This window comes from Hemicordylus capensis, chromosome 3, assembly GCF_027244095.1.
Source record: "Hemicordylus capensis ecotype Gifberg chromosome 3, rHemCap1.1.pri, whole genome shotgun sequence".
Lineage (NCBI taxonomy): Eukaryota > Metazoa > Chordata > Lepidosauria > Squamata > Cordylidae > Hemicordylus > Hemicordylus capensis.
Window position 1 is genome coordinate 232,667,231 of NC_069659.1, and position 23,399 is coordinate 232,690,629.

Below are 23,399 nucleotides of genomic sequence, written 5' to 3' on the forward strand. Positions count from 1 at the left end.
ACATAAATAAAATGCTCCCCTGTTCCCAAAGGGCTCACAATCTAAAAGAAACAAGGCAGATACCAGCAACAGACACTGGAGGGATGCTGTGCTGGGGCTGGATAGGGCCAGTTGCTTTCCCCCTGCTACATATAAGAGAATCATCACTTTAAAAGGTGTGTCTCTGCTCAGTTAGCTGAGGTTACTATCTAACTTAATATCTGTGCCACTATGATTAATATCACAGATGTGTTAAGCACTGTGGTGGAAGTCTGGCAGTATCTTAAGTACCCTTTCTAAACTGAAGACAGTTAATTTTAGAGACTCAACTTTTATATAAAATATATATTGCTCTTCTTAATAGCTGCTAGGCCTTTTCAGGCTTGGATGTTTTACACAGACTTAAATCTGAACTGTAGGAGGAGGTTGTATACCAGCAAATATTCCTTGAAAGATACTGAAAGGCTCACTCTATGGAGGTCAAAACCTGAAGTCAGATTAATGGCTATTTAAATAGTATTGAGTTTTTTGTTCTGGGCACACCTCCAATTACTTTGAATGTTTTGGAGTGAATAAATGTTGAACTCCCTGTCACTTTCCTGAGTCTAATGAAGTCCGACGTGGGCCTGGTCCCTCACCCCTAGCAAGACTTCCTTTCTGCCTGTGAAAAGACTTGGCTTTCTGCCTGTGAAATCTGTGCACCACTTAGCTGATCTGGTTTTTCCCCATTGCTAACTGTTTTGTCTTCCTTTCTCTCCATTCCGTCAACAGCAGGAACAGGTATGTGAGAAGCTTGCTTGTGGTGGTGCCTTGCTTTATTTTCCTCACCACTTGAGTGAGAGGCTGTAGCTTTCTCTTGCTAATATAGCTAGCAAATGTGGTGTGGCTGAATACAGCCTTGACAGATACAAGGGGTAGATAGTGGCTTTGGAAAGGGCTATGTCCAGGTGCCAGTTGAAACTCTACAGCTATTCTGAACTAAAACTGTGGTCATCTTCTGACTTGGGTGGTTTACATTTTAAGCAACTGAACTTCAAGTGTGCCCCATTAAGCCAGTGTACTCTACCTCCCATAGGATAACACCAGTTATCAGGGCTTTTGTCATCCTCCAGAACATGAATTGGGGGTAGTGGTTCACTTTCAAAACAAAGCTTCCTAGAAGACCTTGCTGCTGTCATGGTTTTAGTGGCAATTCGTGTTGCATGTGTGTAGTGCTCTTCTAGTATTACTTTAGTATGCTGAAAGTGCATGGACCAAGAAAACATGGGATGGAAGTGGGACTAAAAGGGAAACCCCCCCCCACTTCCTGAATCTAACTAGAGATGTGAAACATCCTTCCCCCCGGCATATCTTCTGCTTTTGCATGAGAATGTTATGGGATATTGACTCTTAAATGCTAGAGCTATGCACCTTGCATGAAACTGGATGGTGGCTTAAATAGTGATTGGTACTGAAAGAAATGGGTGCTCCATCTTGATCTTGAGGAAGAAAACACTTATTTTGATGGGAGTCCTTGGAGATGGGAGGGAGGAATGGCAAGACCATCTGTTCATTCCTGAAAGCTGTCTGGTTGTTTCCATACTAGATTGTCTTCGGTTTTATTAAAGTATTTGCAGCTCTTCTTTCAGTAAAATCTCAAGGCAGTTTAAAGTGACACAATTTAAAAACCATCCAGTCAATAATAAAAACAAATTGAACTCAATTCCTGAGTAGTTTACTACTGTAGTAGTGGGATGTACAGAAGAGATGGAATGTACTGAAATTGCTTACCACTCTTATTCTTGTATACCCTAACGGTATGGTTTGGGAAATCTCCAATAGATTGCAATAAACAAATTGAATAACTTTTTCTAAATGCTTTAAATCTGTAGCAATGCTCATGGAGTTGCATAAATTCTTCAGAATCACAGTAGCTTGAGATCATACAGATACTTTGTCAAATACCCTGTAGGTAAGCTACAATAGTAGCCCTTCAGAATAAGGGTGTGTTTTCTCCTTGAATTCAAGGAAGGCTTCAAGTTGTCAAAGCTAAAACCAAAACCGCTTGAGGATATCTAGCTAGATTGAGTGCTGCCCTCTTGCTATGTAGAGAAATTTGTATTGATGGCTATTTAAATTCTTCCAGTTAGTGATTCACATTAAATAGGAACCTTCCTGTTTGGCGTAAAGCTCCCTGGTCTCTTGTAGGGCAGTAGTACCTTGAAACCTTTTCCCATGCCAACTGTGCTCAGAGATGGCTAGGATATCTATCTACATGACTTAACAGTCATTTTGTAGAAAACTCAATTCACTAGAGCACCACATTTTCTGGAAATCTACATGTGCCAAAAGGTGTATTCAAGCAAAGCAAACATCAGAAAAGCCATATCTCTTTGTTTAGCTGTTTATAAAGCCTTCCAATGAGAACTGCCTTGTGACATTTGGGACTTCTTCAATGATGTAGTTCAGTAATAATTTGTTAACTGATTAGTGCTTCCTGCAGACTATGGGAAATAACTCATTACTGTTCTGTGTCTCTAGCGACCAGAGGATATTTGTAGCATGGTTGGATTATGTTCTTCGCAGAAATCTATGCCTCTCCAGAGTCTGGTGCCAGCTATTGCTATCTCTGAAGTAAAGGCAGAATCAGCTGAGGTAAGCTTTGGCTTTAGACAATCTGTATCTCTCTTTGGGGCAGTAAAATGATGCTCAGAGTCCTGTCCTTCATGGTTTACTTGACTACAAGAGGTGGTATCATTCTCATAGGTTTCAGTATTGTGTTGCAGTGAAAACAAAACTTGCTGGCTTCTGTTCAGCACCAATGCCATCCGAATAGGATGAATCACTGAACCAAACAAGCTCAGACTAGTATTTGGAAGAAACTTGGAGTTAATGCATATATGGAGAAATCCAGCGCTCCATGCAGTTCTTAACATGTTGATTTCATCCACAATAGAGTCTGGTGTTCTGTCCCTTTTTTTAAAAGGGGCGGGGGGAATCAAATATGATCTAGCAGTTGTACTATTCAGTAATAGATTGTGAGAAACAGGACTTTCAAGCCCCTGATACTCTTCTCCCCCTGCCCTTGTTAGAGGGATGTACAGTGGACATGGGATGATAGTTAAGTGGCCCTGAGGCTTGACAATGATTGTGAAATCTTTGCAAGGGTTAAGAGTAAATAGAAAGCTACTGTTTTCAGCCACAACATTAGAGATGAAGCTGCCTCCCACAGTCACTGAGAAAATAAAGAAGCCTGAAGCTTCAAACAGGCATGAAGCATGTTCCATTCAGGACATGTGCCATCTTGGAGATGGTGCTGCATGACAAAGCTGGTTCGGAGAATAAAGAAGCCTGAGACTTCTGTGGAGAGCCCCCCTTATTCAGTGTGTTGTGGGGCTGGAGTTACACAGCCCCTGCTTTGGCTTCTGTTGTGCGTTATTGCTTCCTTTCCTTTGTTCTGGAGACTCCTTTAGCTCATTCTTGAAATGTGTAGGAAAAAGATTTTCAAGTGTGGGAAATATCATATTTTTATCTTGTAACACTGGAAGGTTGCTAAGGATTATTAATGAGCATATGTCTACACCACCCAAAACTCTGCTCTCCAGGAGGTTTACAATAAAACATCACACGTTAAATACTGCATATTACATATAAGATTTTGTGGATAATGGGCAGTTTAGTTTTTTCATTTTTATAGTAATCTGTGACAATCCATGTCTAATAAACTTAACTACTATTAGACAGTTAATCTGACTTACATTGCCAGGAGCCTATCTTGGAAATTGAGTTTTGTGCCGTCTTCCTGATCAAGCAGGTGTGCTAATTATAGGGGCTTGTTGTCAGAGCACTTGCCACAATTCATATTTTATTTTATTTTAAAAACTTTTATACCGCCCTTCCAAAAGGCTCAGGGCGGTTTACATTAAAACACCATTAAAATCAGTTAATAATTAAAACAAAAATTATCAAAACATAGAACAATGATTAACAATTAAAAACATCATAAAACAGCAATTAAATAATCAGAACAATTTAAAAACAGGTTTTAAAAAGCTGAGAAAGCCTGGTTGAAGAGATGTGTTTTCAGAAGTTTTTTAAAAATTGCCAGAGATGGGGAGGATTGTATCCCAGCAGGGAGCGCATTCCACAATCTTGGGGCAGCAGCCGAGAAGGCCTGTCTCTATGTAGCCACCAAACGAGTTGGCGGCAACTGGAGGTGGAACTCCTCAAGTGGCCTCAATGGGCGGTGGGGCTCATAGCGAAGAAGATGCTCTCTTAAATACCCAGGGCCTAAGCTGTTTAGGGCTTTGGAAGTTATAACTAGCACTTTGTATTTTGCCCGGAAACCTATTGGCAGCCAGTGTAGCTCCATCAACAGAGGAGTAACGTGGTCTCTCCGAGATGACCCAGAAACCAACCTGGCTGCCGCATTCTGAACCAACTTAAGTTTCTGGACTATGTACAAAGGCAGCCCCACGTAGAGCGCATTACAGAAAAGTCTGGAGGTTACCAACAAATGTACCACTGTTTTGAGGTCATTGATCTCAAGAAACGGGTGCAGCTGGTGTATCAGCCGAAGCTGATAAAAAGCACCCCTCAACCTGAGAAACCAAGGAGAGACGTTGATCCAGAAGTACTCCCGGACTGCGAACCTTTTCCTTTTGGGGAAGTGTGACCCCGTCTAGAACAGGTAGATCAAAATCGTCTCTAGAGTTCTGACCCCGCACAATAAGTACTTCCGTCTTATCTGGATTCAGTTTCAGTTTATTCTCCCTCATCCAGCCCATTACCGCTTCCAGGCAGGCATTTAGGGAGGACATGCCAACTCCTGAAGAAGTTGACGTGGAGAAGTAGATCTGGGTGTCGTCAGCATACTGGTAACACCCAGCTCCAAATCCCCTGATGATCTCTCCCAGCGGTTTCATGTAGATGTTAAAAAGCATTGGAGAGAGTATGGAGCCTTGAAGGACACCATACTTAAGCTCAGATTTTGAAGAGCAACAATCTCCAATCGACACCATTTGGAATCTGTCTGAGAGGTAGGAGCGGAATCACTGTAACAGTGCCTCCCACCCCCAACATTCTCAGACGTTCCAGAAGGATACTATGGTCGATAGTATCGAAAGCCGCAGAGAGATCCAAGAGGACCAACAGAGTCACACTTCCTCTTTCAGTTGCCAATTTGAGATCATCCATCAGGCCGACCAAGGCAGTCTCCACCCCATAGCCCGCCCGAAAACCAGTTTGAAATGGGTCTAGATCAGTGATTCTCAAACTTGGGTCCTCAGGTGTTATTGGACTTCAACTCCCATAATCCCCAACCAAAGGCCACTGAGGCTGGGGATTATGGGAGTTGAAGTCCAATAACACCTGAGGACCCAAGTTTGAGAATCCCTGGTCTAGATAATCAGTTTCCTCCAAGACCGCCTGGAGCTGAGAGGCCACCACCCTCTCAATGACCTTGCCCAGCCATGGGAGGTTGGAAAGTGGCGTATAATTGCTCAACTCTGAGGGATCTAACGCAGGCTTCTTTAGAAGAGGTCTAATAATTGCCTCCTCCTTGAAGGAGGCATCCTGCTCTCCCTCAGAGAAACATATATGATTTCTACCAGGCCGCCTACAACAGCCTCCCTGCTAGATCAAACAAGCCACATTGGACAAGGGTCAAGAGAAGAAGTGGTAGGCCTCACCGCTCCAAGCAGCTTGTCCATAGTATTCTTTCATAATGCTTCACCTTTCAAGTCAGATACTATTCTATGACTGGTTCTCTTCCTACATGGATGCCTTTAACTTGATACATAGGTTAACTGAATCTGACCACTTAAAAGAATCACAAGTGTAGACTTGAACATGTTAAGGGTGAAACTTAAATGTAATGCAAACCGTGGGTAGAAGTACTTGGCATAACTGTGTAGGTTTTTTAACTGGATTTTATCCACCCTGTAAACTTCATTACTCAAATAGACTTTATTTCACATTTTGGTTGTGGATTTTCTGAATTTACATGATTGGCTGGGTACTATTTACTGAACCTATTGTTTTCATTCAAATATGCAGAATAGTGTAAATCAAGCAGAATCATTTTCTTTGTGTGGAGTATGCAAAGTTGTGGTTGAAGAGGTGGACAGACTTTTGGAAAGCAATAAGACAAAGGTATGTATATATTCCACCTAAGCAACCTTTGGATGGGGGCACTAAAATTGCCCTTTGCATTGAAAAAAAAAAGCTTGCTATTTAGGCATATACTACTTGTTGTGGTGATCTAAAAGGTCGTGTTGGTGTTATAGTAAAGTCTTTCCTGGATGTTTCTGATACAATTGACAGTTACGCTTTCAAGCATCTTAAGAGGCTTTCTGACTTGAGATATCAGCTATGAAGTGCCCCACTCTATTTTTCACTATGAATGTTTTTACATTAATTGGCTCTTTGTGTCTCACAGAGTTATTGGAGGGGTGGGATAGAACTTGATTATACATGTTCTAGTGCAGGGCTGCTCAACTTTGGCCTTCCTGTAGATGTTAGCCTACAGTTCCCATAATCCCTGACTTTGGCCACTGGGGCTGGGGATTATGAGAGTTGTAGTCCAAAAACAGCTGGGGGCCAAAGTTGAGCAGGCCTGTTCTTCTAGTGGAAACATAGGTGACTGGCAAAAGGCTGCAGAAAGCTATTTGCATTCCTGACTGAACAGATAGACAGTGTTCCTTATAAGGTCTGCAGATATAGACAAAGAATTCTGGGACTATTTTCCTTATCTCTCACTTTGTATGTTTTAGGAGGAGGTGGTGCTGGGAATACGGGCAGTGTGTTTGCTACTACCTCATAAAATCCGAGACCAGTGCAAGGACTTTGTGGATGTCTATGGCAAGGCAGTCATTGATATGCTTTTGGAAGCAACTGGTCCTAAGGAGGTGTGCATTATGCTGAAATTGTGTGCAAATGATGTTTTGCCTGCTGGTAAGAATCTTGAATAAACCCGCACTGTGTACTGAATACACATCCAAATATCAGTCTACTTATGGTGTTTTTGGCAGTATGGTGTATTCAGATGATTGTAGGAAGAAACTTTAAACATTTCTTTGTTTGCAGAAAATATTGTTCCAGTGCAGCTGCCGACTGGTGACGTCTGTGATGTATGCAAGATGATTGTAGCGTATGCAGACAAGCAATTGGCAAAGAATGCTACCAGTAAAGAAATTGAGGAATTTCTGGAAAAAATCTGTAGCGTGCTTCCAAAAGCTTATAAAGACCAGGTAAAATAGCTAATAGGAATGATTCCAACTGAAATACCTCACACTTCTGTGGTTAGAAGCTTAAGTGTGTGTGTGTGTGTGTGTGTGTGTGTGTGTGTGTGTGTGTGTGTGTGTGTGTGTCAGGGTGAGCTTGGCTTGTGCTTAACATCCTTTGTTGTCACCCCTTCCTTGTTTGTAGGTAGAGCTCTGGAGTAGGGACTGCAGCATGGTACTGCTTTCCTATCCATAGGCTGAGAGAATCCTAACCAGGAAATGAGACTTCTGACCACCCAAAGTCCTAGTGGAAGAGTGGTCTCACTTCCTTGGTGTCCATAAATATATTGGAGATGAATTGGAACAGATCTTGATTGTATTTGGCTTTAGGAGCCAAATTGCCTCCTGCTTCAGTTCTGTGGGTGGGGGGTTGGACTCTCCCCCCCCCCCGCAACACATTCCATTTGATGGTGGTGGGTGGGGTGCAGATGCTCCACCTTGATTGCCCCTGCCTTTCTTGCTCGCTCTCCTCCTGGTTGCATCTGTCTGGCTCAGGGAGGCAGTGGCCTGATGCAGCCAGGAGGAGGAGCAACCTGTCCTTGATTTGCTTGCTCGCTCCTGGCTGCATGTGTCTGCTTCCTGGCTCGAGCACCATGCTTAAATTTCTAGGTGCCATGGTGAGCTGGTACCTGGGAATTGTCAAGCCCTGAACTAGAGGTTTATGGGAGCATATCCATAAGAGCCTGGTGGAGTGTAACATTTAAAAAGACTTGCATTTCAGCAGCCTTGCTCACTTTCAGACTCCCATTAGTTTCATCGCACCAATCTGGACATATTTTCTTACTTTTGCAACCATTTTTACTGCTGCCTATGTCATTAGTGGCAGGTGCTCCAGTCGGTGGCAGCATGTGGGTGAAATGGCTGCCACCCAGAGATAGCTGCACAGTGACTCTGCTATAGCCACTGACCTAGGCAGTGGCAAACAACTTGTAAAAAGTCAAGATCCTTTTAAAAAGTAGAGATTCATAACCACTTGTGCCATGTTTGTTTCAGGATCTCTGGAAATGAACCTGAATGGAGTAAATTCATGTTGGCTCCCATTTTTTCTCAAACACATCTTTAGATTATGTGTATATGGCTTTTCAGCCAAGTTCTCAAAATGCTTTGCATAACAAAAGGGACGAAGGAAATGTGAGCCCCTCTGGTTCCTTGTCGCCAGTCTTACAGCAGTGAAGCTGCCTATTCCCATCGATAGCTACAGCATTCTGCACCAGCTTGTTCCTGAGCACTTGTCAGTCTGCCTATCAACATGGACAACTATTATACTCATCATCTGTGTTGCATCTGGTTTGGTTCCAACCGTTCTCAGATGGCAGTCCTCAGGGATGGGGGAGGGAGAGAAGCTTTGGATGTTAGATGTGGGTTGGAGTTTGAGTAACTTCCTGTTCTCTGTACTGCTTTGTAAAGGATATGAGCTTGTATCTTCTCCCACCACAGGGTGTAAGCTGGGAGCAAAATATCTTTATAGGGAGATAGGTAAAAGATCTGTGACTCAGATGAGGGGAGGAGGAAAGAACGTGGTTAATGGGATGTTGGGCAGAGGAGGAAGGGCATCTTGCTGCAGCTAAAAATAACCACCACTGCCACTTTTAGTAGAAAGCTGCTGGTGAAACACATTGGCAGGTTGTATATCCCTGCAAGCAACTAAAAAAAAAAAAAAAAAGGGAATAGCAAACACTCTTATCAAATTTCTTGTAATGTTCTGGGTACAGACAAGCTACTATATCAGCTTGTTTGTTGGGATTCCCAACCTTGGATCTCCAGATGATGTTGGACTAAAACTCCCATTATCCCCAGACTTCAGCCGGTGTGTTTGGGGATCCCATCACCTCCAGCTTTCAGCTGTTGTGGTTGGGGACAATGGCAATTGTAGTCCAATGTCTGAGGACTCAGAGCTGGAAACCCCTGGCTTCTATTGCACCTGCCTAGGAAGCAGCAGTTGCTTATACTGCAGAAGAATACAGGTGGTAGCAGCCTCTGACTTGTGTGTGAAGGAGTCTTCTGTGGTGAGGATTGCCATCTTGAGAACTCTCAGAGCCAAAATGGATCTGCTCCTATAAGTGTTCCACCTGGCACCTGGTCATGTTCAAATGCGCTTAGAGGAGTCAACCCACTTTGTATATTGCATCAATATGCCAGCAATGTTTGCTGCTTTGCATTTGAGATGGCAGGGCATTGCTTACAGGGCTAGGTGCTTTGCCCTGCTCTGGCCCTTTAACTCTGGGAATGGGTCGCAACTTGTTCTTCCCTGAGGGAAAACATCCCCTTTCAACTGATGTTTGGCTCTATTGGATGGAATGCCCAAACAGGCACCAGTGGGAAGCCCTGTTGTTTTAGAATCCCTCCTGTTTAATAGATCTGCTTCACCAGCATAGTCATGAATAATTATTTGGAATTTGTGAAAAGTATATCCAAGTATTTTTGTGGGCAGCGAGTGGGGTTAAGTTATATTTTGTAATGCCCTCTGTACTTATTCATATCTGTAACAGACAAAATGCAATGGGTACAAATCAGTTAAGCTAACTAAGTCCTGTTAAAACTAGTGGGACTTTAAAAAGTGTTTTGCTTGAGCTGGACACCCGTGTATGATGTGACATCTCTGTTAACTGATCAGTCTGCATCCCATTATGGACTAGCAGTCTAATGCTGTGGTTTTTCTTTTTTCTTAAACAGTGTGATAACTTTGTGGAGCAGTATGAGCCAACAGTCGTGCAGCTCTTGACAGAAATCATGGATCCCAATTTTGTGTGTACTGTAAGTACCACAGCAAGAATAACTGTTCATAGAGTACTTGCTGATGCAGGGACCATTCCATAAGAATTGATGTTGGCAGTTGAGTGCCTTGAGTTCTTGCATCACCAGCTCTTGGCTCTTTTTGAATCAGCTCTGGCAAATGAAAACATAAGAGGATAATGCTGCATCTTGAAAAGTTTTGTGTAAAGAAAAATCTTTAGGGTATTTTTTAGCCATTGGAGGACTCATACTATTTTGTGTTGTGAAGGTCTTGACTAAATAGTAGGGCTGTGCAAAATTTCAGCATCTAGGTGGGCCCAACTAGATGCAGTTTAAGAAAAGTGAAGCACTGTCCACTTTGGGTCCTGTCAGGTCAAATATTACTACTATGAATATAGTTTGGGTTTTTTATGCTACCTTTCATTAAAACACTCTCAAGGCAACGTACAAAACATTTAGAATAATATATGAGTTACACAATAAAAATACAAATGTAATCAACAGTTAAAAAAAACACATATACAAGATGACCATAAAATACAGAGCAGCAGTAACAAAAACACTCATAGAAGCCTGTGTAAAAAGCCAAGATTTCACTTGCTTTCTAAAAACTGTGATGGAGATTGAGGAGCCAGATGCCCACCGGGAGAGCATTCCAAATCCTGGGGGCAATAATTGAGAAGGCTCTGTCCGGCATGCATGACAGCCAGGCCTCTCTCACTGTCCGCACATGGAGCAGAGACCTCTCTTATGACCCCGTCAAGCGGGCAGAAACCCTTGAGAGCAGGTGGTCCCTCAAGTATCCAGGGCGCAAACTGTTAAGGGCTTTAAAGATCAAAACCAGGACCTTGAATTGGACCCGGAAGCAAATTGGCAGCCAACGTAGCTCTTTCAAAATGGGTGTAATATGATTCCACATTTTGCACTAGCTGCAGTTTCCAAATATTCTTCAAGGGCAATCCCATGTAGAGCATGTTACAGTAATCAAGTTGTGACTTGACTAAGGTGTGGGTAATCATGGTCAAATCTGCCTTCTTGAGAAAGGGTTGCAGCTGGCACACTAGCCAAAGCTGTGCAAAGACACCCCTGGCCACCGCCTCCACCTGCGCTTCCAGAAGCAGAGCCGGGCCCAGCAAATACCCCCAAACAGCACGCCTGCTCTTTCACGGGAAGGGGGGGTTGCAACCCCATCCAGAACCAAAGACAAAAACCAAACCCTGTGGGACCCCACAGTCCATTGGCCAAGGAGCCAAGCAGTAATCCCCCAGCACCACCTCCCCCGCCGTGTTGTCCCTTACAGCCTCCTTCCACACCTTCCTCCAGCAGGCATTCAGGGTGCTGCTCCTGACCTCATCCATTGCCTCCTTGATGGTGAAGGCATAGGTGATGTTGTAGCCCTTCCAGCCTTCCTTAAGAGTCAGATTCGGGTCTGCATCCATCAGGTCCCCTATGTGCCCAAAGTTCTGCCTGGTGTAATAGCTCTTGAAAGCCTGGATTATGAAGACCTGGTTTGGTGCACAGCCCTTCTCTTCTATCGGCCTCTTCAGCTCAGCAGGAAATGCGGCTGCAGCCTCATGGTCTGCAGAGGCAATCTCACTAACAAGTTTCACGTTGTGCAGGCTGAAGGGCTTCTTGAAGTTTTCAAAACCAGCCCTTGCTGGCTTGAAAATTCTCGGGATCTCACCTCTCCACCAGGTGCCAGTAGATCTGCTACACCTTGATCATGATCATGCGGGTGCTGAGAGGGATTTCCTTCTGTGCCTGGTCCTCCATCCATATGTACAGGGCCTTCTCGATTTTCTCAACGTTGGGGTCCCACAACATGTAGAGGACTCTAAGGGAGGACTGGGTCCCACTGGGAACACTGCCTCTGATGGCATCCTCACTCTTCTTTATGCTGTGGATGGTTGACTCGTTCACCTCGAACAGTCCAACCACGCTGTTTCTCTGCCCCTCCCTCAGGCAGTCTAAGACTTTTTAATCTTTAGCGGTGTGGATTTGCTGTGTTTTGATTTGTAACCGAATTGAAACAGCCCGGATTCGATTTGGATCCGAATCTAACCCATCCGCATCACCCCAGATTCGATTCAGATCCAAATCGTGGCTGTTACGAATCGAATCAATTTGGGTTTCAGATCTGTCCTATTAATTCCCCCAGATTCACAGCTTTTATTTTTAAAAGAAAGCTAAACTCTAGCCCATATAGAAGTGACACCAAAGAATCTGAACACTTGAAAAATAGTGACCACACATTTTGTTCCATAACTCCACTTCTATAAGGGCTAGAGCTTAGCTTTTTTTAAAAATGAAAGTTGTGAATCTGGGGGAATTAATAGGACAGATCCGAAACCCGAATCAGCCGCAATTCGATTTGTACCCGAATCTAGCCAATGGACCACAGGTGTGATTTGTTTTGTCTCTGAATCAGCTAGATTCGGGTACAAAACTATTTGTATCCAAATCAATTTGCACATCCCTATTAATCTTGTTCTCCAGGGACATCACATTTCTTGCCTGCTTGGCCACAGTTTCCTCCTTTCCCTTGCCTGCATGCTTTGGACCCATTTTTCAACACTGCGTGCCTCTCACCATTCCCTAAAAAGCAGTGCAAAAGCAGCAGTGAAGACACAGCAGCCATCCACCCCACCCCCACATTTTGAGCCCCCAATTTCCACAGCTTTCACCTCCGCCTCTCCCAATCGCTTTGTCTGACTCCCAACGCTTCCAAAAGGCTGTGAAGACACAGCAGCCATCAGCCCCCCTACAGTTCAAAAGCAGCACAGAAGCTATCCAGCCTCCCAGTCTATGCAACCCCCAACACATTCAGCAAACGGTTCAAAAGACTCAGAACCAGTTAGGACACAGGCAAGCTGTTGGGACACAGAAGCTGCCCCAACATCTACAGCCCCCATTCTCGCAGCTCTCCTCTCCGCCTCTCCCACTTCAAAGCCACCCAAAGTCCTCAAAAACCTCTCCAAATAGCTCTGCAATACTCCTCCACACCTCTCCAACGTTCTCTCTGATTTGCCACAAATTTTCTCGCCTTTCATGCCAATGTAAACCAGTGTGATTCACGGATACCCAAGTCATGGTAGGCAAGGGAGGTCTCATTTTTCCAATCATGGATACTCAAGCCACTATAGGGAAAACCACAGTAGGTGAGGGGCGACTGTAGTTTTATTCAGTGCCTTTTATAGATGCATCAAACAGAAGATCATTAGGTATATCTGTAGGAAGCTGCTGTTGGCTGATCTCTGGACATTTACTATACATGTGGCATCTGGGGGAAGCATGGTGCCCTGTAAAGATGCATCAGGCAGAAATTCATCAGGGGAATCACTAGCAGGTAATTGAGGAAACTGTGCTTGTTGAATTTCTGCCTGGATGCATCCCTTCCCAGTCAAATATCCAACTGAAAATTCAAGGCAAAGTTTGGGTACGTGGAGTCTCATTTCTAAAGCAACGTAATATGAGAGACTGTACAAAGTGTTTACAGCTTACATGGTGTGGAAGTGAAGATGAGCACCGTAACTTGCCACTTACATGCTTTTTAGAGCACAAGTGGAAGTGGAAAGCCATCTTAACTCTCAACATAAATTAAAGGTTTATGAATGACTGAATTGGCAGGGTTTTTGAAAAGGGAAACCTGATTGGGTGTTGTGGGAAAGGGAAGCTTAACAGTATGTCTTACCCTTGCTGACTAAGTGGAGCCTCCAGATTCACAAGTAGTTTATCTCTGATGTAGAAAGTTCATATCCAAAGACGGTCTGCCACCACTTTGTGTGCCCTTGCAAGGGCCTCTGTCATCTTACTGCAGCCACCCTTCCAAGTCCATTTGCCACCTCAGCTCACCTTTCATGCCCTGACAAGGCCCCTTGCTGCTGCCTCAGTGGAAGGAGAAAGTAAATGCCCACAACAGAAGGAAGAGGAGAAAAGGAACATCTGTTTATCTCTAGAAGTGCCAGAGTTCTCCTAGTCTCTCCATATTAAGCAGCTACATTCAGAACCAAGAAGTTACTTGCCCCTCTCAGCTCTGGTTTTAGAATCCTCAGTGGGCAAAATCAACATTAAGTTTACTTCATTGATTTTGCCCTGATCTTATGGGGACCTCAGAGGCTAACTCTGAGTGCCAGCATGGTGTAGTGGTTAGAGTGCTGGACTAGGACCGGGGAGACCCGAGTTCAAATCCCCATTCAGCCATGATACTAGCTGGGTGACTCTGGACCAGTCAGTGGCCCGGCCTAGCCTAACCTACTTCACAGGGATGATGTGAAAGAATATTAAGTATGTAGTACACCACTCTGGGCTCCTTGGAGGAAGAGCGGGATATAAATGTAATAACAACAGTAACAACTTCAGAAATAATGAATAATATTCTCCAAATCACAGGATTATACTGCAGCATATACCTGAACTTTAAAAAAATATATTAAAATGACACTTAAAAAATATCTGTTGCAAAAAAGTGAAAAACATAGAAGGCATCTCTTTTTTTAAAGAGTGATATTTACACTGCTATATCTCAGCCACTTCAGATCTGCCCCAAGTATGGAGGGCTGGTGTGTCTTGTCACCTAGTTGATGTCAGCAAATGGTCAGGTGATTTGATAGATGGCTTTGATTTTATCACCTGTAGAATGTTCAGGGCACATAAAGGTAGAATGTTGGAACAACTCCTCACCTTAACCACTACTGTGCCAGTATAATCCGTAGAAAGATAGATAAGATGGCTCTCTTAAAGGTGAGAGGAAGAACTCTCACTTTACTATTAACTTGAAATATAGGAGGAAAGTGGCAGCTAGCAACGGTAAGTAACGGAGACTTTCCTTATCTTTGAATTCTCAGTCTCCTTGTTCACCCACTAGTGGTCCAGTGCTCTGGGGTCAGTAGCAGCTGGTGGGCATTGGAGCGGGGCGGCAGGGGGGAACCTGGTCACGGAGGCAGGAGCCTACCCACCCGCCTTTCCTCCACGCCAGAAGGCTTGAGTATTTACCCAAGCATTCCAGCACTGAGGAAAACAGAAAGGGGGCAAAGCAGGGAGAAAGTAGAAAACAGAAAAGGTTTTTGGGGGGCAGGGGAGGCAGAAAGCAGCAAAATGCAGGGAGAAAGAAGGCGGAAAGGAAGGGCAAAGGGCAGAAAGAAGGACGGAAGGAAAAAAGCAGTGATTGACCCCCCCCCCCCAATCAACAAACAGCTAGTAAAATATCAGATTTACTAGCAGTCAGAGAATCCCCCAGAGCTTCGTCCAGCCCCGCTTCCCCTGCCTGCAACTTTCTCTTTTGGTCTTACTGGCTGGAACAGCTGCTCCTTTAACTGCTTCAGCCAGTCTGATTCCTGGGGGGCTCCTCCTGGCACTGCCTCCAGGAAGAAGGGGAAAACATACTCAGAATATACTCCCTGAAGTAACCAGGAAGTGCATTTTAATCCATTATTTTAGTTCTTCCTGGGGGCAGTGCCAGGAGGAGCCCCCTAGGAATCAGATTGGCTGGAGCAGCTTGAGTAGCAGCTGTTCTAGCCATTAAGACCAAAACAAGGTTACAGGTAGGGGAGGAGGGGCTGGAAGAAGCTCCCTGCTCTGAAGGTTTCACTGACTGCTTTTGGTCTGATCTTTTATTAGCTTGCTTGTTTTTATTTGTGGGGGTGGGTGCTGCCCCCCCCGCCCTTACTGATCAGCCACCACTATCTGGAGTGTTCTCCAGTCTACTCACTAGGATGCAAGTTCTTTAAAGAAAGACTTGCCAGGGTTTAGCTTAAGAAGCACTTCTCCACTTCCTCTCAGAGCCAGTCGCTAGCATAGCAGTGAAAAGAATGGATTCAACCACTAGACCAAGGTGCCATTTACTGAGTCTTGAACCCAGAAGGACTGAATAAAAGTAGCACCCAGGCAGCCCACTCTTGTTTCTTCCAAAAAGCAAGCCATGGTGTCCTGATAATGAAAGCCAGCTGTGTTTTCTTGAGTGTCTCTTTGCCTAGTGGAAGTGATCATGGCTGAGACCAATTCAGATTCCCATTGTAATGAAATGATAATTGCAACTCTCCCCTTCTTTTACAGAAACTTGGAGTTTGTGTGACATCCACACAGCCTCTTTTGGGGTCAGACGTATGTGTCTGGGGACCTGGCTATTGGTGTAAGAATATGGAAACGGCATCTCAGTGCAATGTGAGTAAATGTGTGTTCTGTGTGCTTAAGAACACTTGCATAGTCCTGTAAGTAGCTTGGTATCTGACTCCCTCTGTGTGATAAATGAGACTTGATTTATTTTAAGACTTGAGTTGTTCATTCTCTCTTGTTTCCAATCATTGTGGGAATGAAGTTCATTCTGACCTTGACTCTTGTCCCTTTTTCCTAGGCTGTTGAACACTGCAAACGCCATGTGTGGAACTAGAGAAAACCCCCTTGGGCAACTTTTTTGTTCTCGAATAAAGCAAGAGGCAAGGCTTAGACTGTCAAAAGCTAAATCTGGATGTCCTGATCTTCTTCCCACCTCGACTCCACCCCAGCCATCCCGAGATCTCTCAAGTTTCTTTATGAATGTGTTTTGGTAGCAGTGCTACTACCCTGGAAAGTTCCACAGTGTTGACTTAATGAGGTTTCTAACTCTAGTTTTAGTTCCATATGGTACATAAGAATAAATAGTAAATCAATGCTGGCTGTCCCAGGTGCCTTTTGAGGAAGGAGTGCTTGTAATCAAAGTAGTCCAAGGGCACCACTGCCTTGTGTATATCTTAAAGTTGGTAACACATCCTTAAAAAGGCACTCTTGCTGATGTCCCTGTGTTTGAGTGCTCCGCATTAAAACCACCACTGAAATGATGCCCGCTTCTAAACCGTTAACTGGTAGTAGAATCCCTCAAAAGTGTTTGGAGCAAAACTGCATAAACACACAGGAATACCCTTCCTGCAAAAGGAATCTTCCAAAGAGGGGACATACTGGGCTTATGTTGCTTGTATAACATAAGGCTGCAAGTCTTGGAAGCTATTGTGGGTTTCATTGGTTTAAGGCCAGAGTTGTGTCCCTTTCTGAACTAGGTGACTCATGGGCCATGTAATGAATAGTCTTAATGCAGACAGTATTAGTTGCTGCTCTGTCTCTCCCCATGCTAGCTTTAGGCACTCAAGGATTGGTGTAGCCCATTATTTTTAAAATACTCCACTCACTACGTGAAAGAACAATGTGATTGCTATGAGACTGGAAAAATTAAGGAGTGTACCTGGTATGTTCTGATTTCTGAGATGCATGTACTTCTGCTAAGGTGTACTTCATGACTTAACACACTCCTGTCTTTGGTAAGAGAAGAATATCAAAGGTGGAATAGAGAAGAAGCTTGAAAAAGCACACAGTGTGTGTGGTTGCAGTGCAGCTGTCTCGTAGTCTGCAGCTATTTGCATGACAGAATAATGCTTGAGGTAACTTGGATACACAGAATAGCTCATCGTGTAATAGCAGCACGGATCAGGACACTGATGGCTTTGTGTTCTTGGAGAGCAGGGGGATTAGCTCCGTGACCCATGTAAGCAGTACAACTGATGTTGTTGCAAGACCTAGATAACAGACTCTACTCTTGATATTTTTCGAGATTTATCCAGGCACAGGGATGTGAAGGAAGCAGTATGTTGTGGAGAGGTGAGAATTATTCCTCACACCCAGTGCCCCTGAACCCTTGAATACATAGCTGTCTAAACAATTTGCCTAGATTGTTGAGTCAACTTCCCAGATTTCAGCTGAGCTCACTGGAGCTTTGAAAACTTCTGATTTCTTTAGTATAGTCAGTAGTGTAGGATCAGGTGGGAACCCCTTTCTCATGGTAGCAAACGAATTGGTTCAAATTGGCTATAACCATGATTGTGCAGCTTTATTTTATATACCATAAATGTACTTGGTGAGGGCATTGATTTGATTTTTATCAAACTGATTTTTGTCTGCTGTCTGGCTAGCAATTCCTGCAACTCAGAAGCTAATATCTGTTACAAAGCAACTTCCGTGTCCTTATCACCTTACTGCAGGTGTCAACGCTGACTAAACTGATATCTGCTTAATCTCCTCTGCCGATGTAGGGTGAACACTTGCCTCTCCTTAGCAGGAGCCTCCTTGCTCTAAGAGGCTATAAAACAATTGCTGGACTGTGCTTTGCTGTCATTTCAGATTAGATGCTATTCTACTGTATTTTCGTTAGAATTTCTACTTGTGTGTGCAGTTCTCAATTTCTTGCTTTGTAAATTGATTTCCCATCTCATTTGAGATTAAGTGTTTAGAATTTAAGTGTGAACTGCAGAAAACAAACACTTGCTTTAATAAACCACTGTCTCAATTTTAATGTGGTTTTTGCACTAAAGCTTCTGTAATTTAACAATAAAAGTGGAACTATAAATCTGTCCATGTGTACCATTTTTGAAACTCTTTTTTAGGAGCCTCTTTCCAGGCTTCACACAAACTTTCAAATGCTGATAACCTGTTCACTGTTGGGGTCAACACAGGTTTTATTTAGGCTCATTTGGAAGCTTGAAGCTTCCAGACTAGCCTAAATAAAACTCCATGTTGGAGCAACTTTTGGTAGACAATCAGGAGTTATTGTACAGGATTAGCAGAACATACATTATTGCTAAGAAGTTTGAATGGAACATATAGCAGAAATCTGTGCTTCAGTCTTCCATGGTGGTTTCAAATATTACTTGGGTGCATAGTTGGCATGGGTTGGAGTGGGGGAGCCGTGAATGCCCTATACTCCTTATGTATGGCGTTCAGTTGGTTGTTCCTAACAACTTGCAGTAATACTTGGTCGATACAGACTGATTGCAACTAGAATTGCTAAGTTCTTGTTTGGGCCCCCAGATGTTGATGGACTACAACTCCCATCATCCCAAGCCACAATGGACATGGCTTGGGATGATGGGAGTTGTAGTCCATCAACATCTGGGGGCCCACGGTTAAGAAACACTGGTTTACATCAAAATAAAAACAATTAAAATCAATTTATAATTAACAAACTAGCTATACAGCTAGTTTGGATTGTGTGGAGGGAGACCTACAACTATGCAACTTCATTATACTAAACTATTTCATAGTTTTCCTACCGTGAGTAAGAATCAAAGAGAAGGTGCATCTTGTGAGCTGGCAGGAACTAGGCAATCCCATGGAAAACTGGAGTTACTGCATTATCTGGGAGTGCTCTTTGCTCTTGCAAATTATGTGAATTAATGACATTAACCTGAGGAAGGGTGTGGTAAATGGTACTTGTGAAACGTCTAGTGTGTGGGTGTCAAGCTTTCTCACTCCATTCTGCTGCCTGACTTGGATCGTTTGCTGTATGCAGGAGGCACCAGCTTGGCTTTCCTTCCCACCACTGAAGGATTCCTTAACGCCAAGGCCATGGAGGGCTTCTGGAAATGCTGGGTGCTGCTCATAGCACTCTACTTGGCTTCCTACCAGGGTAAGGGCAGACTTCTGTTGTGGTGAGAAAAGTAGAGCCTTGAGAATTCTTATCTAAGGGAGCAGGGAGGATAGAAAGGATATTTGTTTCATTATAAGATAATGAGTTGAAAAGATCATTTCTCTTAGTTTGGCTTCCTGAGAAAAACATGACAAACTTGACTTATGTGAATGGGAAGCTTTTTTGTAGAGGGGCAGGTGGGATGAGAAATGCTGACCTTATTTGCCATTCTTGTTCAGAGAAGAATATCCAAGTCCCTAGCCACCTTATGGCGCAGTGGGGAAAAGACTAGCAAGCCAATGGTTGCCGGTTCGAATCCCCACTGGTACACCTATATTGGCAGCAGTGATATAGGAAGATGCCAAAAGGCATCATCTCATACTGCGTGGGAGATAGCAATGGTAAATACCTGTATTCTACCAAAGACAACCACAGGGCTCTGTGGTCACGAGGAGTTGACACCGACTAGATGGCACACTACCTTTAAAGTAAAACACCACCTTGGTTTGTTTAGACTCTCTTTCACAGTCATCTTGGCATCTCCTGCTGCTAATAGAATTTCCCTTTGGGAATTAACAGCTAAAGCTCTGAGCATATTTTGTAAAAGGTATGATTGTGGTGTGATGAAGTTTGTTTGTAATGGTCTATATTGAGCTAGAATATCAAATCTGAGCAGAGGTTTTGATACTATGGGCATGACCCTGTCCTAGGGTTGCTACATGTCAAAGATGGGCCTGGACAGCCCAGGAATCAGACATCCTGTTCTCTTCCCTCTAACAGGGATTCCCAGATGTTGTTGACTACAACTCTCAGCATCCCCATCCCTGCAGTGGCCTTTGGCTGGTGATTATGGGAGTTGTAGTCAACAACGTCTGGGAATCCCTGTTAGAGGGAACATTGATCCAGTCCAGCGTGCCAGAAAGGTTTTCTTCTGGATAGGAAATGTCAAGGAATTTGAGTGCTTTAACAAATTTTACCTTTTCTGGTACTTCTCTCCATGTGGTATAGCTGCATAGTGTCAGTGGTTTTTAAAGCCCCTGTTCTTTTTCTGGCACCAGTGGGGCTGACTAGATAGGTTGGCTTTCTCTGTTTCACACTGCTCAAACTCCTTCCCCCTCCTTTCTGGATTATCTCCAGAGTTAATAAATATGATAGTGAATCTCTGGGTTTAGCTGTGAAGTGTATGGACAGAACCCCCTTCTCTCTAGTGGCATTCTCAGGGTTCCACTTCTCTCCAGAACATTCACTATTTTATGATGGTTTGTGAACTGCAATTAAGCAAAATAAACAATACAGCTTTCTTTCCTTTTCACTGTGCTTGTTGCTGTCATACATGTGCTCATATTTGATTGTGTTTGAGGTAAGATGCTCCTAACCTCACATTCTGTGCAAAACATTAGAAAGTACACAAGAGCTGCTGAGCTCCACTGTTGAAAGCAGTCTTTCAGTCCTGGGAGGGGGGCGGGGGAGGTTGGCCTTCAAAGCTTGCACCCCTCTCTTTTGACAGTTGTATCCAGGAATCCTCTCAAAATGTGGCAACACTACCCAGTGCTTACCAGACCTTTAGGCTTGAAACCCATAAATCTGCTGCCCCTTGTTTGATTCCTGAAGCTTCCTTTTTTGAATCCACTGCAGTATAGCTGGCAGAACGCTGGACAAAGACTGGGGAGGTCTTAGTTCAAAACACTGTTTGGTCAGGAAACCCACTGAGTGACAGGTCCAAGGTCATAGCCACTCATCTTAAACTACTTTGCAGGCATGTGTCTAATAAAAGATGACTGTGTGCTGCCCTGAGCACCTTGGAGGAAGGGTGGGATGTAAATGAGTACCTTTACAGTACTGTCTGCAGCCCTATACAATTTCCTTTTTACTTTGAAACAGGGGTTTTTAATTACAGCACAGCAGGTATTGACATAGACTCACAGGGGAAGTAGGTCTTCAGTTGGAAATTTCTGTCTGCTTGCTAGCAGATCCATTCTTGCCAAACTGGTTTTCAGAGTTAAGAGGCGTCTTTGCTTCAAGGCAGGACTTGCATACCACCTAGGTTGGATAAGGGAGCATACAGGTCATAACACTTTTCCTGGCTTTAGAAACATCTCACAGATTTAAGAGTATACTGTCCCTTACACTTATATTTTTTGCACCAACTTGTTTCTGTAGAGAAGTGTACTACTAGTCCTTCTAGGGATGAGATTATGATGGTTACTTTGGATAGGGGGCAGTTTGCCAAGAATGGGGGCACATTTAACTTGTTTCAGAAGTGACCATATTGGTTTGTTCTTTGGATTTCTTCATATTGAACCCTTGCCTGATAAGGTTCCGCCTCTGCAAGCCCTAATGACTGGCCTGTCAAGTCATTCCTGCCTTTTTCACAAAGTGTGTGTCCTATATACAAATGGAAAAATGCTTGTTGCATGAAGTGTGAATGCAGTCTCTCTACAGCCATGTACGTGTGCCGGGGCGGGGGGGGGGGCGGTCCAGGGTGGGATAAACTCCTTATAGCAGCTGTCCTGAGGACAATCCAACAACTTCCATGTACAGTACTTAAAGCTAGAGTGCCCAGTAACATAAATTACAAGCCCCTCTTCCAACTGCCTACTGGAAAGAAATGGTTACACCTTTCTAGAAGGTATTAGTCCGGCAGGAAGGAGCTATTACCAAGAAGGCCCTGTCCCCACTAATTCTCTAGAAGAAATGGAGCAGAGTCTTTTCCAAAGGTCATTATGTATGACGAATGTGTGTTCATTTTGAGAGACTCTAGCGCAGTGGTTCCCAACATTTAACAACTCTACCCCTTACAAGTCTTCAGCAGGTGCCCCATACAGACAGTGTGTTGAGTCTGTCTGTCTGTCTGTCTGTCTGTCTGTCTATCTATCTATCTATCTATCTATCTATCTATCTATCTATCTATCTATCTATCTATCTATCTGGGGTAATTAATTAAATATTGGAGTATTTCAGGAGCTAACTGCCCCCATTACAGCAGAAGTTAAGTGTCTTGGGGGCAACAGCTTGTAAATGATAATCATGGAAATTCATGTTAGGTTAAACTAATCTACTTTATTCAGAAGTAAATTATAGGGAAATACCTATATCTAACAGTTGGCTACATGTTGGTCAGAGAGAGATCTATAGAATCATGGTGCTCAGGGAGAGCGAGAAGCATTCTGGGAAGAAGGAGGAAGTCACTCTTAGGAAGTTCCAGAATACATTCTATCAATAGCTAGAATGGATGAAGGATAAACTGAAGTTGAATCCAAATAAGATAGAGGTACTGACAGGCGGGGGATGGGGGCAGGACCTGAGAGATGGTTTAGATCTGCTTGTTCTGGATGGGGTTACACTCCCTCTGAAAGATCAGGTACGGAGCTTGGGAGTGCTCCTGGACCCAAAGTTCTCCTTAGTTCCTCAGGTTGAGGCGGTGGCCAGGAGTGCTTTTTATTAGCTTTGGTGGATACATCAGCTATGTCCATTTCTAGAGGTGAATGAACTTAAAAAACAGTGGTACATATGCTGGTAACCTCCAGCTTGACTATTCTAATGCGCTGTAGGTGGGGCTGCCTTTGTATATGGTCTGGAAACTACAATTGGTACACCATGTGGCAGCCAGACTGGTCTCGGGGACAACACTATCAGAGAGAGTGCCTCCTCTGTCATAGTCCCTTGATGTGGGAAGCGCACCTCTCTTGGTTCTCCTTGATCTCTCAGCAGCCTTAGATACCATCGACCATGCTGTCCTTTTGGAGCACTTAAGTGGCCTGGGCCTTGGGGGCACTGTTCTTCAGTGGTTCCGGTCCTGTCTCACTGGGCGATTCCAGTCAGTGATGATTGGGGGCGAGTGTTCTGTGCCCTGGCCCCTCTCTTGTGGGGTTCCACAAGGCTCCGTCCTTGCTCCCATTCTTTTTAACATCTACATGAAGCCTCTGGGCCTGGTCATCCATTGGTTTGGGGTGAGTTGTCATCACTATGCTGATGATACTCAGCTTTATATCTTTACC

The 23,399-nt window shown here is 43.9% G+C and overlaps 2 protein-coding genes and 1 long non-coding RNA gene across 4 annotated transcripts in view; 2 read left to right on the plus strand and 1 right to left on the minus strand.

Annotated features, from left to right (window-relative positions):
• PSAP (prosaposin) overlaps positions 1-18,346 on the plus strand; it is a 40,684-nt gene extending 22,338 nt beyond the window's left edge. Inside the window, exons 8-14 of the mRNA XM_053304737.1 lie at positions 2,500-2,613; positions 6,016-6,111; positions 6,732-6,912; positions 7,045-7,208; positions 9,915-9,995; positions 16,026-16,133; positions 16,324-18,346. Coding sequence (XP_053160712.1) covers positions 2,500-2,613; positions 6,016-6,111; positions 6,732-6,912; positions 7,045-7,208; positions 9,915-9,995; positions 16,026-16,133; positions 16,324-16,359 — 780 coding nt within the window. The 3' untranslated portion in view covers positions 16,360-18,346. The remainder of the gene's footprint in view (positions 1-2,499; positions 2,614-6,015; positions 6,112-6,731; positions 6,913-7,044; positions 7,209-9,914; positions 9,996-16,025; positions 16,134-16,323) is intronic.
• Positions 18,347-19,289: 943 nt separating this feature from the next.
• Positions 19,290-23,399, plus strand: part of LOC128348948 (prosaposin-like) — a 62,137-nt gene continuing 58,027 nt past the window's right edge. The window contains exon 1 of the mRNA XM_053304739.1: positions 19,290-19,401. Within this exon, the coding sequence (XP_053160714.1) occupies positions 19,341-19,401 (61 nt within the window). The 5' untranslated portion in view covers positions 19,290-19,340. The remainder of the gene's footprint in view (positions 19,402-23,399) is intronic.
• LOC128348949 (uncharacterized) overlaps positions 19,303-23,399 on the minus strand; it is a 28,128-nt gene continuing 24,031 nt past the window's right edge. The window contains exons 2-3 of one of the 2 annotated variants that reach the window (XR_008318446.1): positions 21,325-21,441; positions 19,303-19,454 (exon numbers count right to left, since the gene is read on the minus strand). This is a non-coding gene — a long non-coding RNA (uncharacterized LOC128348949). Of the gene's footprint in view, positions 19,455-21,260; positions 21,442-23,399 lie in introns of those variants that run through there. The other variant, XR_008318445.1, reaches the window with a different exon arrangement.